Source organism: Salmo trutta, chromosome 31, assembly GCF_901001165.1.
Source record: "Salmo trutta chromosome 31, fSalTru1.1, whole genome shotgun sequence".
Lineage (NCBI taxonomy): Eukaryota > Metazoa > Chordata > Actinopteri > Salmoniformes > Salmonidae > Salmo > Salmo trutta.
The window spans coordinates 6,013,002-6,036,078 of record NC_042987.1 but is presented as its reverse complement, the minus strand read 5'-3'; the positions used below and the strand labels follow the sequence as shown (position 1 = coordinate 6,036,078).

General features: G+C 43.2%; 1 protein-coding gene across 1 annotated transcript; it reads right to left on the bottom strand.

The window, feature by feature from the left end:
• Positions 1-11,417: 11,417 nt before the first annotated feature.
• LOC115169394 (E3 ubiquitin-protein ligase RNF114) lies at positions 11,418-20,248 on the bottom strand. Its single transcript, XM_029724967.1, has 6 exons — positions 19,902-20,248; positions 19,091-19,241; positions 18,819-18,925; positions 18,386-18,500; positions 13,852-13,959; positions 11,418-13,745 (listed from the first exon to the last, which is right to left on the bottom strand). Exons 1-6 carry the CDS (start codon positions 20,036-20,038, stop codon positions 13,680-13,682), a joined length of 684 nt encoding a protein of 227 aa, XP_029580827.1. The 5' UTR covers positions 20,039-20,248; the 3' UTR covers positions 11,418-13,679.
• Between the last annotated feature and the right edge of the window lie 2,829 nt (positions 20,249-23,077).

The window sequence follows — 23,077 nt, the reverse complement described above, 5'->3', positions numbered from 1 at the left end:
AACACATCTGAGTACACTGAATACACTCTTCAAGCATGGTGGTGGCTGCATCATGTTATGGATATGTTTGTCATTGGCAAGGACTAGGGAGTTTTTTTTAATAAAAAAAATCCGGAATAGAGCTAAGCACAGATAAAATCCTAGAGGAAAACCTGCTTCAGTCTGCTTTCCAACAGACACTGGAAGACAAATTCACCTTTCACCAGGACAATAACCCAAAACAGAAGGCCAAATATACACTGGAATTGCTTACCAAGACAACATTGAATGTTCCTGAGTGGTCTAGTTACAGTTTCGATGTCTGTCTAGCAATGATCAAAAACCAACTTGACAGAGCTTGAATAATGTTTTCAAGAATAATGCAGAAATATTGTACAATCCATGTGTGCAAAGCTCTAAGAGACTTACCCAGAAAGACTCACAGCTGTAAACGCTACCAAAGGTGATTTTAACATGGGTGTGAATACTTATGTAGTTGAGATATTTCTGTATTTCATTTTCACTACATTTGTAAAAATGTGTAACAACATGTTTTCACTTTGTCATCATTATGGGGTATTGTGTGTAGATGGGTCAAAAAAATGTATTTAATCCATTTTGAATTCAGACTGTAACACAACAAAATGTGGAATAAGTCAAGGGGTATGAATACTCTCTGAAGATACGGTATTACCAACTCCTCTCTCACTATAACACATACACACTGACACACATGTAGTCATCCATCAGAGCACTGAGTGTTGTTTCTGCCCCAAATCACACACTTTAGTTATATATCAAAAAGGCTGACTTCAGGGTTCAGTGTTTAAATAATTGAATACTTTAATTTATCAGTATCTAGCACCTTCAGACAGCACATCTGACAGAGAGAGAGAGAGAGAGAGAGAGCGGGCAAAATGCTAATAAAAAATGGGATAGGGGAAGAGGGATAAAAAAGATCCTCAAATAGTTACCAGAGAAAATATTTAGAGACAAAAAAAAACACAAGACGTCCAAATTTATCACACGTCTAAAAGGTTTTTGGGACGCAACTTTTTTTTAAAACACGGTATAAAGTACTACTATGAAAAAACATATTTAGGCTTTGAACCAGTGCTACCTCAGCTGAGCATGATTTATCCTAACTTCCACAGGTTAGTAACAACCAGGAGTGCAACTTTCACTGAGGACGAGGGGGAGATGACTCCCCCACATTTTGAAATTGCATTTTTGTCCCCCCAGTTTTATCATTGCACTGTGATACCAAAAGAGGCCTCATAGCGGTCGGGTAGGCTGTTTGGCGGGTTCAGCCGGCTGGATTTAGGACCGCACGGACACCATATGCTGTGTGAAGGCAAATCATCTGAAAGGCTGGCTTCACTTATAGCACCGGCAAGGCGGGTCACAAAAGAAGGAAAAATGTAAGAAAGTGGAACATATAAATAAATATGGAGTGGGGGATTGCACAAGCCTAAAGGAAAATCTGGTAAAATAAGTTTCAAATGTTTTGAGGGAATATGGAATGGAGGATCGCACAGAACTTTTGGAAGAGCTCGAGAAGGAAAGTGAACGTGATGAGTGAGGGGGAATTAATTGTGGTGGCAGGTGCAGTGATGACCGCCGAGAAGGAGCTGAGTGTAGAGGGAAGGGCTGGGATGAGGAGGGTTGGAGTCAAGTGCAAAAAGAGGGTTACGTGCTCTAGTAGCTCAGAGATGGAACCTCACTTGAGTAAGAATATAGTACTTGCGGTGAGTACCTCTAAGTTCGGGCCTAATCCCAAGGAGGAAAAGGATGATTCTGATCCAGTGGGTGTGAGATTTGTGGAGTGAATGGATCATTGCATTTTGGCTGGTCCATATGTGGTGTCAGGCTGGTTGGGGAAGAGTTTGGGGACTGTTGAGTTGGTGAAAGTAACTTGGAAGTGAACTAGTGTGATTTATTGTGTTTCTTCAGTCCAGAGGGAGCGGGCACTTCGGATCACACAACTAGGGAGAAGAAATGTGACTGCTTTGCTCTCCGGAGCAGGACGCCATTGAAAGGAGTGATAACGGGTGAGGAGGATCATTTGAAATTGAAGATTCCCGGTGTCTGTGATGCCCGCCGTTTGGTGCGACGCAGATCCGGTGGAGAGCGTGGGGAAACGGAAAATACATTGTCTGTCCTGCTGAGTTTTGAGGTAGAGTCTTTGCCCGACAAGGTCAAGTTAGGAAGTGTAAGTTATCCCTTGAACTTTTGTTGTGAAAATACTACTGTGTTTTAGGTCACAAGTTGCAGCAGTATGTAGGAGGAAGATTCTTAGATGTGAGAAGTGTGCAGGAGGGCATGAGACAAAGGAATGTGTAGTATCGGTGGAGAAAGTTGTGTGTGTTAGATGTGGGGGTGCCCATGGTGATGGAGATCGGAGGTGTCTGGTGAGAGAGGCACGGGTTGAGGTTGCCAGGGTTAGATTAGTACAGAAAGTGTCAGTATGCCAAAGCAGTGAAGAGAATGGTAGGGTGTGTACAGGGTAAGGGATACTGAGAGTATTCCTGTGAGTAGGCAGTGTCATGACGTTGGCCTGTGGGTAAGGTTTATGACCCCCCCATAAATACCTTTCTCCCTTCCTTCTTTCTCTTGACTCTACTGAAGGACTCTTGAATAGCCTTTGTTAAACATAGAGAGTTTGGGAACATCAAACGGTGGGGGGAAAGGAACCATATTTTGGTAATCCAACCAGTGGAGAATATGCATGGTACTTAATGAATATGATGTCAGATCAGTTGTTATCTGAGACATTCTTATTAATGATAGGATGACAAACTGTATCATGGAAAGTCTACACATTATAGTTATCAGATTCACATGGAATTGTTGTGCAATTTAAATGTTTAAATATGAAACTATTTGTGAAAAGATTAAATGTAATCTTAGCTTCCAAATGAGAGAATTGGGTTTTCATAACCTCTACGGGCCACGGGGGCAGTATTGAGAATTTTGAAAAAAATATGTGCCCATTTTTAACTGCCTCCTACACCAACTCAGAAGCTAGGATATGCATATTATTAACACATTCGGATAGAAAACACTCTGAATTTTCTAAAACAGTTTGAATGGTGTCTGTAAGTATAACAAAACTCATATTGCAGGCAGAAACCTGAGAAAAATAGATTAAAAAAAAAGAGAATTTTGTGGCTGTACTATTTAGTGTCATTGTTTTAAAGATACCACAGTGAGAAAGGATTCAGTTCGCAACTCCTACTGCTTCCACTAGATGTCAACGATCTTTAGAAAGTTGTTTGAAGCATCTGTGATAAATACACACCGAATTAGAAAGCTTACAAGTTGACACGTCATCACTTCATTTTTTGCGCCTGCGCATGAATCTGAGAAGAGTGCCTTTGTCATTATCGTTTATTCTAGACACTTGATAGGTTGTGTGAAAATATTACTGATGTTTACTGATGTTTCACGTTAAAAATGGAACAAAAGATTAGTGCTAAACAACGTTTGACATGTTTAAACAAACGTAAATAGATTATTTACTAGGTTTTCTTTAGTTTTTCGACGTGACTTTACACTGCCCACCTCATTTTGTGGGAGCCTACTGAACGCTAACTATTTGGACATAAATTATGAACTTTGTCAAAAGAAACCACATTTGTTCTGGACCTGGGATCTCTGGCAGCGCCTTCTGATGGAGATAATCAAAGGTAAGGGGATATTTAGAATGTTATTATCGATATTAGATGATGCTAATGCTAACGGTATAGCTTAGCTTAGCTTAGCATATAGCTTATTGTTGTTAGCATAGTACCCAGTTTATACAAAATGTGATTTCCCAGTAAAGTTATTTTGAGATCTGGCCCTTCGGTAGCAATTACGAGATGATAATATATTATTCTTTGAATGACAATATTATAATTTACCAATGTTTTCGAATAGTAATTCCGTGATTTGTAATGCTGGATTCACTGGGTGCATTCGAGCCGAAAAAAATTCTGAATTTCACCGCGACTGTAAATGCTGTTTTTGGATATAAATATGAACTTGATGGAACTAAAAATGCATGTATTGTATAACATAATGTCCTATGAGTGTCATCTGATGCAGATTGTCAAAGGTAAGTGCATAATTCTAGCTAGTTTTCTGTCTGTTGATGCCCTTCTTTGAATTGGCTAAACATTACACGCAGCTATTGTCAATGTACTCTCCTCACATAACCTAACTTTATGCATTCTCCGTAATGCCTCTGAAAATCGGACAGCGTGGTTAGATTTAGGAGATATATCTTTCAAATGGAGGAAAATAGTTGATTATTTGATTTTTTGAAATGATTACTCTTGCAGTTTTGAATTCCCCGCCATGGTCACATGACAATGAATCCCAATACCGGGATAAGATCGGGATAAGATCCTCAACAGGTTTTCATAAGGTTAGAGCTCTGCTCAATCAGTGGCCCGCCCCTGTGAAAAGACATTGGTTCTAAACTATGAAACACACCCTTCTCTCCCTCCACTATATAAGCCCTTGACGAAAATGTAACCTCCTGTTCCGAGGACGCGAGGCCTGCAGCCTCTGAGTTAAAAGGGTGAATAACTTGCTGTTCCGGGTACATTAGGGCGACGGTCCGATATCAGAAGGATTCAGATAATAAGCTGTTCCGAGGACGACGGTTCCACGTTAAAAGGACAAACATGTAAACTACAGAACTAAGCCAACCACAGCGTGCGCTTTGGTTGCGAATGGTATGAACTTTGAACTCTTATTCACTACAGAAGTGATAACCTCCTAGCTGTTGAGTTAGCAGCGGCCACTGTAAACGTGGGCTAGGAAAGAACGGACAAAGGAGGTCTTCTAACAAACAACACGACACTGCCAAGTATCCAGTTTACCACCAGAGACACTCTTAAAAGGACCAGGAAGATCTCTGTTGGGCAACACGGCCAGCTCTCTGTTGGGCAACACGGCCAGCATCTACGACCAACCTACCGAAGCGCAGCTCAGAGTAAATATTTATTGCATTTTCCTTTTCCAAATGGGCGTTAATTTAGAATGCATAAGATACTGTATTTACGATAGCATAGCTTCTCCCTTTGTTCCTCAGTCTTCTCGCTCTTTCACTCAAACCCAACCCCCTTTCCTTTGTGTAACCAGCCGTCATGTCGGCTCCGTCCACCAGGGACGTTTTCTGTATGACATAATTTGCATTCTGTGTATATGTAATACTGTGTGATTATTTAGTAAATAAATAATTAAACCAAAGTTTGTATTGCTGATTCAACTTGTTAGCCAGGGTTCGTGAAGATAACCAAGAATTTACAACTTTCAGATGAGACTGAAATAGGTGAAGATTAATATTGACTGCTATTGATTTAAATATTACTAGGTCTTTAAGAGTTTATTTGGAAGATAACAGCTCTATAAACACTCTTTCGTGGTGCCCTGACTATCTAGTTAATTACATTTACATGATTAGCTTAATCAGGTAATATTAATTACAGAGAAAGGATTTTATAGAATAGAATAGCATGTCATATCACTTAATCCGGCATAGCCAAAGACATGACAGCAGAGACCAAGAGAGTGATGGGAAGAATACTGTATGTGCTTCAGTAAGGTGGGCTTTTTAGCATTCATATCCATGGTTGTCAATCGTCTGCAGAAATGGATCGGAAGTCACAGAAAATAGTTGCGTTGGCAGCGGCAGAGAAGTACTTGGGATTGCGAGGATTTATTGCAGAACAGTTGCAGGGGTGTTCAGTGGTAATGTTCTATCCTCTCAGACAATACCGACAACCGCCAAAGCATCTATGAGAACATTCTATGAGAACATTTCCGAATGGTACTCTGAAGTGTCCATTCTAACCGCCTACAACTACAACAGACTGTGACTTCTGGGGAACACAACCAGAGACTTTTCTGTCGACTCTCTCCAGCAGATGGACCGGCGACCACAGAGAGACACAACAAGACCTACTCGTAAATATGTAAATTGCAATTTATTTTCTAATGAGCTGTCGTTCATGTAAAGTATTAGCAATTTCTATGAGTGTAGTTATCAGCTATGATACTAACTCCCTATGTCTACCAAGCCGTCATATCGGCTTAGCCCACTAGTGACTTTTCTATCATTGTTAGTAACCAATATCTACTGTTTGTTTGTTCTGTAATTCTGTGTGATTATTTAGTTAGTAAATAAATAATTAAGCCAATTTGTATATTGCTGATTCATTATGGAAACTAGGGTTCGTGCAGATAACCAAGAATTTTATGACATTTTGAATGAGACTGACAGAAGTTAACAATTAATAACCATTAATTGAAGACTAATTGATAAGAAATGAATATATCTGAATAGTCGATTTGGGACATAGAGACTCTATTAAAAAAAATCTGTCGTTCCCCGACTTTCTAGTTAATTAATGTTAACATGATTAGTTTAATCACGTAATAATAATTACCCATAGAGAAATGATTTGATAAAATAAGTCTTCACATTTAATGATACTAAAGACACAATACACAGCTGTACATTTCGATGAAACATGGTGAAGCCCCAAAATTGCCCTCCCTGGAAGCCTGTGTTTCAGACATAAGGAAGTGGACGGCGTCAAATGGTTTACTTTTAAACTCAGACAGAGATGTTAGTTCTAGGTCCCAAGAAAAAAAGAGATCTTCTGTTGGATCGGACAATTAATCTTGATGGTTGTACAGTCGTCTCAAATAAAACTGAAGGACCTCGGCGTTACTCTGGACCCTGATCTCTCTTTTGAAGAACATATCAAGACTGTTTCAAGGACATCTTTTTTCCATCTACGTAACATTGCAAAAATCAGAAACTTTCTGTCCAAAAGTGATGCAGAAAAATGAATCCATGCTTTTGTCACTTCTAGATTAGACTACTGCAATGCTCTACTTTCCTGCTACCCGGATAAAGCACTAAATTAACTTCAGTTAGTGCTTAACACGGCTGCTAGAATCTTGACTAAAACCAAAACCTTTGATCATATTACTCCAGTGCTAGCCTCTCTACACTGCCTTCATGTTAAGTCTAGGGCTGATTTCAAGGTTTTACTGCTAACCTACAAAGCATTACATGGGCTTGCTCCTACCTATCTTTACGATTTGGTCTTGCAGGACATACCTACACGTACGCTATGGTCACAAGACACAGGCCTCCTTACTGTCCCTAGAATTTCTAAGCAAACAGCTGGAGGCAGGGCTTTCTCCTATAGAGCTCCATTTTCATGGAATGGTCTGCCTATCAATGTGAGAGACGCAGACTTGGTCTCGACCTTTAAGTCTTTATTGAAGACTCACCTCTTCAGTAGGTCCTATGATTGAGTGTAGTCTGGCCCAGGGGTGTGAAGGTGTCACGTCCTGACCATAGTAAGATGTTACTTTCTATGGTAGAATAAGTCAGAGCGTGGCAGGGGGTGTTTTGTGTTTTTCTATGTTTTGTATATCTATGTTTAGGTTCTAGTTTTTCTATGTTTTTTTTTTTGGGGTGATCTCCAATTAGAGGCAGCTGGTCCTCGTTGTCTCTAATTGGAGATCATACTTAAGTAGGGTTTTTTTCCACCTGTGTTGGTGGGTAGTTGTCTTCTGTTTAGTCTATGTACCTGACAGAACTGTGTGCTTCGTTTTTTCTCTTTGTTATTTTTCCTTTAGTGTTTTGAGTTATAATAAATAATCATCATGAGCAATCAACATGCTGCGCTTTGGTCCCCTCTCTACGATAGACGTTACAGAACTACCCACCACCAAAGGACCAAGCAGCATGATCAGGAATGGACCTGGGAAGACATTCTGGACGGGAAAGGACCTGGGAGTCAGGCTGGGGAGTGTTGCCACCTGAGGGAGGAGATTGAGGCAGCAAAAGCAGAGCGGCGTTATTATGAGGCGCTATACCAACCACGAGGCAAGTGCGAGAGACAGCCCCAAAACATTTTTTTGGGGGGTCACACAGGGAGATTGGCAGAGTCAGGTTGGAGACCTGAACCAACTCCCCGTGCTTACCGTGGGGGGCGAGTGATCGATCAAGCACTGTGCACTGTGTCGCCAGTGCGCAGCTACAGCCCGGTGCGCTCGGTGCAAGCTTCCCACAGTTGCCGTGCTAGAGTTAGCATTCATCCAGGAAGGATTGTGTCTGCTCAGCGTTCCTGGTCTCCGGTGCGTCTCTTTGGCCCAGGTTATCCTGCGCCAGCTCAACGCACGGTACTCCCAGTTCGCCAGCACAAACCTGTGCAAACTGTTACAACGCCCCGCGCTTGCCGGGCTACGGGGGTTATCCAGCCAGGACGGGTTGTGCCAGCCATAAGCTCCAGACCTCCAGTGCGCCTCCACGTCCCAGTATACCCTGTGCCTGCTCTGCGCCCCCGGCCTCCAGCGACGTTCCCTAGTCCAGAACTCTCAGCGACGTTTCCTAGTCCAGTGAGACCTATTCCAGCTCCACAAAAGAAGCCTCCACTGATGATCTATGGTCCGAAGCCTTCAGTGATGATCCATGGCACGAAGCCTCCAGTGATGATCCATGGCCCGGAGCCTGTAGGGATGATCCATGGCATGAAGCCCCCAGAGATAATCCATGGCCCGGAGCCTGTAGGCATAATCCATGGCAAGAAGCCTGTAGGGATGATCCATGGCCCGGAGCCTGTAGAGATGATCCATGGCACGGAGCCTGTAGAGATGATCCATGGCACGAAGCCTCCAGTGATGATCCATGGCGCAGAACCTGAAGTGATGTACCATGGCACGGAGCCTCCAGCGACGCTCCCCAGTCCGGAGCCTCCAGCGACGCTCCCCAGTCTGGAGCCCCCAGCGACATACGATAGCCATTACAGAAGGTGAACGGAAAGGCACTGGAGCGACGAACCGCCCTTGCTGTCTCTGCCTGGCCAGTTCCCGTCTCTCCATTGGGATTCTCTGCATCTAACCCTATTATGGGGGCTGAGTCACTGGTTTACTGGTGCTCGTCCATGCCATCCCTGCGAGGGGTGCGTCACTTGAGTGGGTCGAGTCACTGACGTGATCTTCCTGTCCAGGTTGGCGCCCCCCTCGGGTTCGTGCCGTGGGGGAGATCTTTGTGGGCTATACTCAGCCTTGTCTCAGTGTAGTAAGTTGGTGGTTTGAAGATATCCCTCTAGTGGTATGGAGGCTGTGCTTTGGCAAAGTGGGTGGGGTTATATCCTACCTGGTTGGCCCTATCCGGGGGTATCATCGGACGGGGCCACAGTGTCTCCCGACCCCTCCTGTCTCAGCCTCCAGTATTTATGCTGCAATAGTTTGTGTTGGGGGGCTAGGGTCAGTCTGTTATATGTGGAGTATTTCTCCTGTCTTATCCATTGTCCTGTGTGAATTTTAGTATGCTCCCTCTAATTTTCTCCCTTTCTCTCAGGACTACCTGGCCTGATGACTCCTTCTGTCCCCAGTCCACCTGGTCGTGCTGCTGCTCCAGTTTTAACTGTTCATCCTGCGGCTATGGAAACCTGACCTTTTCACCAGACGTGCTACCTTGTCCCGAACCTGCTGTTTTCGACTCTCTCTTTCTCTACCACACCTGCTGTCTCTAACTCTGAATGATCGGCTATGAAAAGCCAAATGACATTTACTCCTGAGGTGCTGACCTGTTGCACCCTCTACAACCACTGTGATTATTATTATTTGACCCTGCTGGTCATCTATGAACGTTTGAACATCTTGGCCATGTACTGTTATAATCTCCACCTGGCACAGCCAGAAGAGGACTGGCCACCCCTCAGAGCATGGCTCCTCTCTAGGTTTCTTCCTAGGTTCCTGCCTTTCTAGGGAGTTTTTCCTAGCCACCTTGCTTCTACATCTGCATTGTCTGCTGTTTGGGGTTTTAGGCTGGGTTTTTGTATAGCACTTTGTGACATCGGCTGATGTAAGAAGGGCTATATAAATAAATTTGATTGATTGAAGAAGTAGAAATGCTTCACTGTCCCAATAATTACAGAGGGCACTGTATATGAAGGATGTGCTGTTTCTGCATGTCAATGTATATGTGTAGTTGTTTGTGTGTTTTTGATAAAACTTTTGTTTTCCAAACCTTTCCCTCGAGACAAAAAAAAAGTAGAAAGGAAACTGTGTTGGGGAGAGTTGCGTTATTGACTAGACTGGTGGGGATTGGGCGTGCAGGCAGCTCGGGTTGGCTGGGTGGTGGGCTGAAATTTATGTAAAGGATTTTTTAATAAAGACAAGTCTTTGTACATAATTATTAAAAGTTAATTTGTTAGGCAATTGGTTTAAGGCGCAACAATATTGATTATGTAATTATCTTTGATCTAGTTCAGTCTTATCAATCACTTAAAATATACTTAATGATATTTTACCTAGCTTGATAACTGTGGGCATTTGTGCTTACTTTTTGTTGTTCTAGAGATGGCTAGAAGGGCCATGGGTCATATTAGATTGTGTAGAAATGCAGGAAATTAGCTTTTGATGACCACCACCAGGTTATGTCCCCCCCACTTCTAAAACCAAAGTTGTACCCATGGTAACAACACATTCACTACACCAATCAGGTGTATGTGACAATTATTTTCTTAATTTTTTTGGTATATTTCAAATGCAAGGCTCACTTAGATGTTGGTAGCTTCACCAAACTTACAATGAACAATGAATGCTTCTAAAAATGTTTACAAAAACATGCATATTAACCTAGCTATTTATTTTTTACTATTACATTTATTATTTTTTCTTGGTAGTGCTGAGCGATTATCTGAAATGTCTATTATTTTTCATTTTTTAAACAACTAATTGACAGATGTCAGTTCAATTATTTGAATTCCATTTCGTTATTTTTTCTGTGAGCTGAAGGCCACATTGCACAGTTTCTCTAGAGATAAATCAGATCAAGCCCGAACTGTGCGATGTAGTCGGGAGTTGTAGTTTCCAACAGGCGAATATTACACATATTTTAGCACAGAACATGTGGTGATTAACTACAATGATCATAATCCATTGTCCGGTCTGTCTGTTTCTTTTATGCCTGCTACTTTAGGTTAGTGTGGGACAGACACAGATAGATGACTTAGAAAGAAATAAAGTAATCAAATAAAAGAAATGTAATATATACAACTGAAATATTTTAAAGTCGCGAATAAATGGTTAATAAATTATAAGCTGTAATGGGCAGTAACTACCATCATGGGACTGTAATTGTTTTATTCTATGTTGATACAGCATTCAACCCACAAATGCATAGTACATAGGGGGTTTTTATTATTTATTATTGTTTATTATTAAAACGGATCATATTTTTCTATAATCGAACCGAAACTGACCTCAAAAATAACTAAATGCTCAGCTCTATTCCTTGGCCATTCATAACAGATGTATTCAAACTAAAATTGATGTATGTTTTATGAACTTGTGGCAGTAACTCCGGCATAAAGTGAAAGCACTGTAAACTTGGAAGATATAGTATCTCTACAAAGGCAGAGCAAATTATTTATTAAGGAAATATAATTTCACAAATAAAGACCATTCTTTAGTGATCCATCTGAATCTTACTAAATGTCGTAATCAAATTTTCACCATCAATATTAATTGTCATGTTCAGGAGTACCAGATAGAAAACATTTTGAAATGGAAAAGAAAAATGTTCTTATTGAACAAATTAGTGCCCTGCCCTTTTCTAAATATGTTATATTTTGCTGCTATTGAAAGCCACCCAGCTCTGACAAAGCAAGGGTGTAACCGTGGAGTACAAGGTATGCAGGCTTTTGTTCCATCCCAGTGCTATACCTAATCTAGTTTATCGTGGTCCATATTAAAGACCATGATTAGTTGATTATTCAAAACATGTGTGTGTGTGTATGTAAGTGCTGGACTGGAACACAAGCCTGCACTCACAATAGCAAGACTAGATTTGAAGACCACTGCTCTAGATTCTGGAAATGAGACCTTGCCTCCAAGGTTGGATGGGTGGTGTGGCTCTACTGCCCTCCTCTGGCCAAACATGGGTAACTACAGCCTACAGGGAGCCCATGGCAGTGCATTAAATCCAATTGTCCAATTATAAACAACATATTTACTGCCTGGCTGTATTAGGTTCTTATACAATATCTTAACTTATCAATGCTATATAAATTTGATTCTCAAATGAATGTCATCTACCAGCAAGAGGGTGTAGCATGCGCATCGGAAACCATGAGAGGTTACACAGAGGGATGTCACGTTCAAATAATAGGGCTCCTTCGACACATGCATAGAAGTCCAAAACTTAGACTGGAGCCTCCACCAGCATAGTCTCTCACAAGTGCGGTCCCCAAGGCACACACAAGACCCATGTCTCTACTTTGGAGAAAATCAAAAAGTATACAGGAAAAAAGACAAAAACACTAGCTTAAAGGCCCAGTGCAGTTAACAACTTGATTTTGATGTTTTATATATTTCCAGGTTGGATTAATATTGTGAAAATGATAACGCCCTTTCAGTGAAAGAGCGATTTGAAAAGACCTCCTGAAAATGCAGCCTGTTTTGATGGGAGTTTTGGCCTGCCTGGTGACATCACCAGGCGGTAAATGAGTTAATAGACCAATAAGTTAGCGTTCGATCCTCTCTGCCAAACCCAGCTAGATTTCAATTTTCCCCTCCCCACTCCGACAGTCCTAGGAAAATTCTTGCTTGAAATTTCCCTTTGCTAAGAAGCCATTTCTGTTTTTTGTTTTTTTACCATTTTAATTTAAAACAATCACAGTAAGGTACTTAATTGTTACCCAGAAATGATTTGGTATTAAGATAAAAACAGCTGTGAGTAAACAATGTCAAACTACAGGGAACACATCTATTTTCATCAGCAGAAGTAATTCATTTTGGAGTACACATCTTATCCACGCATTCCTCCCGGAATAATAATTACTGGCAGTTTACACTTTACAATGATTTCTTGCATTGAAGAGCAATGTCTCATCTATAGGGAATGACAGAGGCCTTTAGTGGCCAAAAGGCCACATTAACATGGCAGTGCCATTAAGGGCTTCCACCATTTTAATATAGTGAACTGGGTGAGACTTCCAACTTCATCGGCTAATCCTTCCTGGTGACCCTGTTGGAGTCATGTCCAACTGGGTCATCAGGAGGGATCAGCCAATTGTGAAGAAGAAAACGGACTACTTTCAAACGGAAGCCTCAAAAAGGCACTGCCTATGCTGTCAGATTCTAAAATGGCACAGATAGAAAGATGAGTCCTCTATCCTACCTCTTTCCATCTCTATGTTATCGTCGCATTTTGTTGGCAAAAGGTAGCCACCTAGTGGTTAAAACCTCTTATTGCAGAATAAAGTCATAACAGTAGAAAACAAATAACTTTGGAAGTCTCAGGTACAGTAGGCCTATATGACAATGCTAACAATGAACAGATCAAATAATCATGATTCAGCAGAATTATGAATGGTCTAACAATACAACACTTCTTCAGAGAGAGATACAGGGACATCACTCCACTTCTATACCAGAAAGCACATGAACTGTTTGTTTAACTTGTTTTATTTATGCTTGAATGATAATTGTAAAGTGATAAGAAGAGTTGCTTGGTAGGCCTCAAAGCTTCCTGGTTATGCAGTCAGGAAGTTGCCACCCACCCTTACTATTCTTTTTCCTATGGTTACACCACTAGCCCAGTTCAAGGATGGTGCAGTGCAATTATATTTTCCCTCAAAGCCACCTTTTCCTCCTTCCTCAAGACAGACACCACCTCAGTTCTCCATGAGGGAGCGTTGTAGAGCCTCCTGGATCATAGTGTGTTCGTCTGTGGAGTAGTCCTGGAGAGAAGGAAAAGCAAGGCATTAACTAATATGATTTCCAAAAAAAGGGAGGTCCAGAAAACAATAACTGAATTGTGACCACTGTGTCTTAAGGCCCACTTACCACAAAGGTGTCATAAGAGAAGGTGTGTCTAATCTTTAGGTGCTGGAAGAAGTCAGCACTCCTGTAGTTGGGGTCCCCCCAAGGCATAGAGGCACAGATAGGACACACCTGCAAGACAACAGAATATAACTTCTTTGTTCATCTCTGGACACAGATGGGCCTTTAGCTTGCCTTCACAAGTAACATAAAGCAGTAATAGACAAAACATCACACACTGTGTTAAAGCAGCAATAAACATGCACACTCACGCCGTCACATGTCCGGACAGATTTTCACTGGCCTTATCTAATTGAAACCCTTTTGAATGCAGTCCCATGAAAGACTCTCCACAGTGTTCTTAGACCCCTGAATAGCCACATACAGAAGGGGATGCTAGGTTTGTATTACATTACCACATTTTATGCCTGCCAGTTGGCTGTAGGATACTCCGCTAGCAGCTTACTGGCTAAAAACAGTAAGCAAGCTAGCCATTTAGTTTCCCACATGTGAAATAATCGGATCTATAATTAAATAATATTCTTAACTTGCCAGTGTAATTTACAACATTATCCCAGTTTAATATGCCGTTTGAATGTAGGGTCCTTATTTAATGCCAAGCTAAAAAAAAAAGACAGCAATCTTGAAGTTTAAGTGATTATCTTCCCATTTCGAAATAGCCCGATTTATAATCAAATAATATGCCCTGTCATCTATTGTTCTACTTGCCAGTGTAACCTACAGCGTTATCCCAGTCTGATCATCTATTGTTCTACTTGCCAGTGTAACCTACAGCGTTATCCCAGTCTGATCATATTGTTCTACTTGCCAGTGTAACCTACAGAGTTATCCCAGTCTGATCATATTGTTCTACTTGCCAGTGTAACCTACAGCGTTATCCCAGTCTGATCATATTGTTCTACTTGCCAGTGTAACCTACAGCGTTATCCCAGTCTGATCATATTGTTCTACTTGCCAGTGTAACCTACAGCGTTATCCCAGTCTGATCATATTGTTCTACTTGCCAGTGTAACCTACAGCGTCATCCCAGTCTCATCATCTATTGTTCTACTTGCCAGTGTAACCTACAGAGTTATCCCAGTCTGATCATCTACTGTTCTACTTGCCAGTGCAACCTACAGCGTTATCCCAGTCTGATCAACTATTGTTCTACTTGCCAGTGTAACCTAAAGAGTTATCCCAGTCTGATCATCTATTGTTCTACTTGCCAGTGTAACCTACAGCGTTATCCCAGTCTGATCATATTGTTCTACTTGCCAGTGTAACCTACAGCGTTATCCCAGTCTGATCATATTGTTCTACTTGCCAGTGTAACCTACAGCGTTATCCCAGTCTGATCATATTGTTCTACTTGCCAGTGTAACCTACAGCGTTATCCCAGTCTGATCATATTGTTCTACTTGCCAGTGTAACCTACAGCGTCATCCCAGTCTGATCATCTATTGTTCTACTTGCCAGTGTAACCTACAGAGTTATCCCAGTCTGATCATCTACTGTTCTACTTGCCAGTGCAACCTACAGCGTTATCCCAGTCTGATCAACTATTGTTCTACTTGCCAGTGTAACCTACAGAGTTATCCCAGTCTGATCATCTATTGTTCTACTTGCCAGTGTAACCTACAGCGTTATCCCAGTCTGATCATATTGTTCTACTTGCCAGTGTAACCTACAGCGTTATCCCAGTCTGATCATATTGTTCTACTTGCCAGTGTAACCTACAGCGTTATCCCAGTCTGATCATATTGTTCTACTTGCCAGTGTAACCTACAGCGTTATCCCAGTCTGATCATATTGTTCTACTTGCCAGTGTAACCTACAGCGTTATCCCAGTCTGATCATATTGTTCTACTTGCCAGTGTAACCTACAGCGTCATCCCAGTCTGATCATCTATTGTTCTACTTGCCAGTGTAACCTACAGAGTTATCCCAGTCTGATCATCTATTGTTCTACTTGCCAGTGCAACCTACAGCGTTATCCCAGTCTGATCAACTATTGTTCTACTTGCCAGTGTAACCTACAGAGTTATCCCAGTCTGATAATCTATTGTTCTACTTGCCAGTGCAACCTACAGCGTTATCCCAGTCTGATCAACTATTGTTCTACTTGCCAGTGTAACCTACAGAGTTATCCCAGTCTGATCATCTATTGTTCTACTTGCCAGTGTAACCTACAGCGTTATCCCAGTCTGATCATATTGTTCTACTTGCCAGTGTAACCTACAGCGTTATCCCAGTCTGATCATATTGTTCTACTTGCCAGTGTAACCTACAGCGTTATCCCAGTCTGATCATATTGTTCTACTTGCCAGTGTAACCTACAGCGTTATCCCAGTCTGATCATATTGTTCTACTTGCCAGTGTAACCTACAGCGTTATCCCAGTCTGATCATATTGTTCTACTTGCCAGTGTAACCTACAGCGTCATCCCAGTCTGATCATCTATTGTTCTACTTGCCAGTGTAACCTACAGAGTTATCCCAGTCTGATCATCTATTGTTCTACTTGCCAGTGCAACCTACAGCGTTATCCCAGTCTGATCAACTATTGTTCTACTTGCCAGTGTAACCTACAGAGTTATCCCAGTCTGATAATCTATTGTTCTACTTGCCAGTGTAACCTACAGTGTTATCCCAGTCTGATCAACTATTGTTCTACTTGCCAGTGTAACCTACAGCGTTATCCCAGTCTGATCAACTATTGTTTTACTTGCCAGTGCAACCTACAGCGTTATCCCAGTCTGATCATCTATTGTTCTACTTGCCAGTGTAACCTAGTGTTATCCCAGTCTGATCAACTATTGTTCTACTTGCCAGTGTAACCTACAGCGTTATCCCAGTCTGATCAACTATTGTTCTACTTGCCAGTGCAACCTACAGCGTTATCCCAGTCTGATCATCTATTGTTCTACTTGCCAGTGTAACCTACAGTGTTATCCCAGTCTGATCAACTATTGTTCTACTTGCCAGTGCAACCTACAGCGTTATCCCAGTCTGATCATCTATTGTTCTACATTTACATTACATTTACGTCATTTAGCAGACGCTCTTATCCAGAGCGACTTACAAATTGGTTCTACTTGCCAGTGTAACCTACAGCGTTACACCAGTCTGATCATCCATTGTTCTACTTGCCAGTGTAAGCTACAGCGTTATCCCAGTTTGATATGCTGCTTCAATGTATTCACTCCCATATCAGCTAAAATTAGAATGTCATGTTTTGGTGGTGGAGAAAAAGCACTCTCTCGTAGCTGTTTTTAACCAATAGCCTGGAATTTAAATAGCCTTCCTTCTAAAGAAAATACATTTTGGTTAAGCATAGTGGTGGCAGCATCATGCTGTGGGGATGTTTTTCAGTGGCAGGGAGTGGGCGACTAGTCAGCATCGAGAGAAAAATGAACAGAGCAAAGTACAGCGAGATCCTTGATGAAAACCTGCTCCAGAGTGCTCAGAACCTCAGACTGGGGCGAAGGTTCACCTTCCAACAGGACAACGGTCCTAGGCACACAGCCAAGACAAGGCTTCGGGACAAGCCTCTGAATGTCCTTGAGTGGCCCAGCCAGAGCCCGGACTTGAACCCGATCGAATATCCCTGGAGACCTGAAAATAGTTGTGCAGCAACGCTCCTCATCCAACCTGACAGAGCTTGAGAGGATCTGCAGAGAAGAAGGGGAGAAACTCCACAAATACAGGTGTGCCAAGCTTATAGCGTCATACCCAAGAAGACTCGAGGCTGTAATCACTGCCGAAGGTGCTTCAACAAAGTACTGAGTAAAGCGTTTTAATATTTACGAAAATGTGATATTTCCTTTTATTATTTTTTTATACATTTGCAAAGATTTTTAAAAAATCTGTTTTTGCTTTGTCATTATGGGGTATTGTGTAGATTGATGAGGGAGGGGGAAAAACAATTTAATCAACCACTGTATATGGCTGTACAGGTTCCTGGTTTGAAATCAACCCAAGATGATTAACCCTGAAGATGGGATGATATGCCATGAATATATACAAATACACTTCTCAGTCGGTCACAGGCCGGTACCAGTTGACACCTTTACAAGTTTATGTATTTTTATCAGCCAAAAACCGTCAATTACCGGCTAACGGAAACACTTAAAGAACTAGACATTCTCATGCCCCCTAACCTCCACCATCTCCCTCCTCTGTGTTTCTTGGAAGCTGCTATCTATAACCATAACACTGTGGCAGGTACAGAATGACAGATGAGCACAGTGGAGCAGCGCAATACTCTTTCACACTCTCTCACAGGGCCCTGAGTAGCCGATTTTACAAGCCATCCCCATTTAATTTCCCCTCTTACTTTCTCCCTCGCTCTTGACTTTCTGTCAAGCTCATGCTTATTTCTCTCCCTCTCTGCAACCATATCTCATGTTACACTCCTGGCTGAGGCAAGCCGTAATAGACATAGCATGCATTAACAGTAACACACCATCTTTGTCCTCACATTTCAAACAATGAATGAAAAATGCTTGAGGGAAACTAATTGTCAGGTGAGTAATGTTTCACTGAATACCCCTTACCACGTGGCGCGTGTCCCGGGCATGCTGGGAAGTGCAGTGCTCCACCAGGCCATCCTGGTCCAGGTTCTGGTAGTTACAGTAGGGGCATGAGAAAGTGAAGCGGTTCGGCACAGGGCTGGGGAGACAGAGGAGAAGTGGAACGAGGACATGTCACTGGATATGTTTAGGTAGTGCCTATTTTGTATGTATTATATAACCATGATCCCTCTGGGTTTGTGTCATTCCCATGAAACCCAATCACAGTGTTTATGCAAAAGTCAAAGCCACCAGTTAATAAATACGTTAGGATATTGAGAACCATTAAAAAGTTGAGAACCTATATATGGGTTGATCATCAACACATACGGAGAAGCAGAGAATATTACACTATGACCATATATGGATAATTGCACAGCATATCAAAGCTGCTGTACCACCACCCTCCACTTCTCACCCAATAATGTTAGGCTGGGTCTGGGCAGTGGTCCTGACCCCCTCCTCAATATACTCCTGGTACTTGGAGCATGCTGCCGTGTGGCCTCTCATCTGGGACAGGCCCACCTGAAAGTCGAGAAAACACAAGGCATCAATGCTAATGGTAGTGCACTTTATTTAAAAACAGACAGACTTATCCACATTTATAATAGATAATTCACTCACTTATCTTAATTCCTTTGACTATTCACATTGTTTTACAAACTGACAAACTGCTAGACACACACATACCTGTGCTCCACAGCCCTTGCAGGCCGCCATTGAGGTGTGTATGAGGGCCTCTAGGTCAGTGGCTTTCGCCCAGTGGCCCAGTGCTGCCCTACAAACGGCACACACTGGCTTCTGGGGCCGCAGGCACTCCTGCAGACAACTTTGACAAAACCTAAGGGTGGAGGGTGAGAAGGGAAATGAGATCGAGATGTTGCGAGTCATTCATAGGCTAAAATGAAAGCAAACATATAGCCATCGTACTACAGAAGGAAAACGAAAGTTAGACGTCTGGTATGACAAAACCAAACAATGATGCTGATTATTGAACCACTATGTTCCTAAATGACAATTGCTTTCTTTACTTTGTGAAATTAGAGGACGGTACGAGTAGAATTGGTTTTATTGATAAACTCACTTCCTGATACAAACAAAAGACCTGTCCGATGAGGACATTGGGCTTTGTAGTTCTTTACATGTGTACAGAATGCATTTCTCAAACCATGTAACTACAAAGGCCACAATTCAATTGAAGCCCATTTCTTGATGTAAACAAAACTGAAAGTAAAGCATAGATTTATGCACTTGCAAATATATTACCAACATATAACATTAAAAGCCAAAAGGAAACATTAAATGGTAAGTTAAATATGATTTCCTGTCAGTAGTTATCTTGCCGGATCACATACATGTTCAATCCCTTAGCTAGCTAGCCAGCTCACAACACAAGTATCTTGCTGGTTAACGCCAGACAGCTCGTTAGCTTGAACTTGGGTGATGTCTAGCTAGCTACGTGTATATACAAACAATTAGATATTTGTGTAAAGATACTCACGTATGTCCACATTGTGTTGTGACAGGGCTATCGAAAATCTCGAGACAAACCGGACATACGAACTCTGTCCCGTCCCTGTCGCCGCCAGAAACATTTTTATTCTGCTGTGCGGAGCTAAAAGATCCTAGCATCGCCATTTCTTCTCTCAGCTGGTGAAAAGGAGGAGCATCCTTAGCTTTTTTTGCTGTTGAAGTTCGACAGATTTGGTAATCTTGAGCTGGGTCCGCAGGGGTGTATTCACTAGAAACCAAAGAGAAGCGAACAGAACAGGGCGGGACCTTCCTGGATTTCTCCAATAGAAACTCTCTTTTTGTTGCAAAACCTTTTCGAAACTGTTTTGCTACGGGTGTGTACTTAAGTGATAATGCCTGAGAAGGCAGTGTTTGCAGGATATATTGGCACGGCTATTGTTTGTCCAGGGAAGTCGAGTGCCGGCAAACCGTGTCAATATATACTCCAAACACCTGCTTCGACGGCATTATAACTTTTATACAACGGGTTACCAATATATTTAAATAATGATTGACATATTTTCATTAACTTTATTTTGATACATTTATTCATGCTATTTCATCCTTCCACAAGATACAGTCCCGACACAAATGTATGGTTGCTACCCAATCCGGCTGGTCGTTCATTCTATTGGTTCTGTATCTATGGACGCGACCCAGTCGTTCATTCTATTGGTTCTGTATCTATGGACGCGACCCAGTCGTTCATTCTATTGGTTCTGTATCTATGGACGCGACCCAGTCGTTCGTTCTATTGGTTCTGTATCTATGGACGCGGCCCAGTCGTTCATTCTATTGGTTCTGTATCTATGGACATTTTACATTTACATTTAGGTCATTTAGCAGACGCTCTTATCCAGAGCGACTTACAAATTGGTGCATTCACCTATAATATCCAGTAGAACAACCACTTTACAATAGTGCATCTAAATCTTTTAAAGGGGGGGGGGGGGTAAGAAGGATTACTTTATCCTATCCCAGGTATTCCTTAAAGAGGTGGGGTTTCAGGTGTCTCCGGAAGGTGGTGATTGACTCCGCTGTCCTGGCATCGTGAGGGAGCTTGTTCCACCATTGGGGTGCCAGAGCAGCGAACAGTTTTGACTGGGCTGAGCGGGAACTGTGCTTCCTCAGAGGTAGGGAGGCGAGCAGGCCAGAGGTGGATGAACGCAGTGCCCTTGTTTGGGTGTAGGGCCTGATCAGAGCCTGAAGGTACGGAGGTGCCGTTCCCCTCACAGCTCCGTGGGCAAGCACCATGGTCTTGTAGCGGATGCGAGCTTCAACTGGAAGCCAGTGGAGAGAGCGGAGGAGCGGGGTGACGTGAGAGAACTTGGGAAGGTTGAACACCAGACGGGCTGCGGCGTTCTGGATGAGTTGTAGGGGTTTGATGGCACAGGCAGGGAGCCCAGCCAACAGCGAGTTGCAGTAATCCAGACGGGAGATGACAAGTGCCTGGATTAGGACCTGCGCCGCTTCCTGTGTGAGGCAGGGTCGTACTCTGCGAATGTTGTAGAGCATGAACCTACAGGATCGGGTCACCGCCTTGATGTTAGTGGAGAACGACAGGGTGTTGTCCAGGATCACGCCAAGGTTCTTAGCACTCTGGGAGGAGGACACAAGGGAGTTGTCAACCGTGATGGCGAGATCATGGAACGGGCAGTCCTTCCCCGGGAGGAAGAGCAGCTCCGTCTTGCCGAGGTTCAGCTTGAGGTGGTGATCCGTCATCCACACTGATATGTCTGCCAGACATGCAGAGATGCGATTCGCCACCTGGTTGTCAGAAGGGGGAAAGGAGAAGATTAATTGTGTGTCGTCTGCATAGCAATGATAGGAGAGACCGTGTGAGGATATGACAGAGCCAAGTGACTTGGTGTATAGCGAGAATAGGAGAGGGCCTAGAACAGAGCCCTGGGGGACACCAGTGGTGAGAGCACGTGGTGCGGAGACAGATTCTCGCCACGCCACCTGGTAGGAGCGACCTGTCAGGTAGGACGCAATCCAAGCGTGGGCCGCGCCGGAGATGCCCAGCTCGGAGAGGGTGGAGAGGAGGATCTGATGGTTCACAGTATCAAAGGCAGCAGATAGGTCTAGAAGGATGAGAGCAGAGGAGAGAGAGTTAGCTTTAGCAGTGCGGAGAGCCTCCGTGACACAGAGAAGAGCAGTCTCAGTTGAATGCCCAGTCTTGAAACCTGACTGATTAGGATCAAGAAGGTCGTTCTGAGAGAGATAGCAGGAGAGCTGGCCAAGGACGGCACGTTCAAGAGTTTTGGAGAGAAAAGAAAGAAGGGATACTGGTCTGTAGTTGTTGACATCGGAGGGATCGAGTGTAGGTTTTTTCAGAAGGGGTGCAACTCTCGCTCTCTTGAAGACGGAAGGGACGTAGCCAGCGGTCAAGGATGAGTTGATGAGCGAGGTGAGGTAGGGGAGAAGGTCTCCGGAAATGGTCTGGAGAAGAGAGGAGGGGATAGGGTCAAGTGGGCAGGTTGTTGGGCGGCCGGCCGTCACAAGACGCGAGATTTCATCTGGAGAGAGAGGGGAGAAAGAGGTCAAAGCACAGGGTAGGGCAGTGTGAGCAGGACCAGCGGTGTCGATTGACTTAGCAAACGAGGATCGGATGTCGTCAACCTTCTTTTCAAAATGGTTGACGAAGTCATCCGCAGTGAGGGAGGAGGGGGGGGGGGGGGGGGAGGGGGAGGAGGATTCAGGAGGGAGGAGAAGGTAGCAAAAAGCTTCCTAGGGTTAGAGGCAGATGCTTGGAATTTAGAGTGGTAGAAAGTGGCTTTAGCAGCAGAGACAGAAGAGGAAAATGTAGAGAGGAGGGAGTGAAAGGATGCCAGGTCCGCAGGGAGGCGAGTTTTCCTCCATTTCCGCTCGGCTGCCCGGAGCCCTGTTCTGTGAGCTCGCAGTGAGTCGTCGAGCCACGGAGCAGAAGGGGAGGACCGAGCCGGCCTGGAGGGTAATGGACAGAGAAAATCAAAGGATGCAGAGAGGGAGGAGAGGAGGGTTGAGGAGGCAGAATCAGGAGATAGGTTGGAGAAGGTTTGAGCAGAGGGAAGAGATGATAGGATGGAAGAGGAGAGAGTAGCGGGAGAGAGAGAGCGAAGGTTGCGACGGCGCAATACCATCCGAGTAGGGGCAGAGTGAGAAGTTTTTGATGAGAGCGAGAGG

Excerpts from the sequence above, each read along its gene's own strand:
- LOC115169394 (XM_029724967.1), bottom strand. The coding sequence starts at position 20,038 with ATGGCGATGCTAGGATCTTTTAGCTCCGCACAGCAGAATAAAAATGTT. Across the intron at positions 19,242-19,901 it reads ACAACACAATGTGGACATAC|GTTTTGTCAAAGTTGTCTGC; the intron begins GTGAGTATCTTT and ends CTCCACCCTTAG. Across the intron at positions 18,926-19,090 it reads GCAAGGGCTGTGGAGCACAG|GTGGGCCTGTCCCAGATGAG; the intron begins GTATGTGTGTGT and ends CTCGACTTTCAG.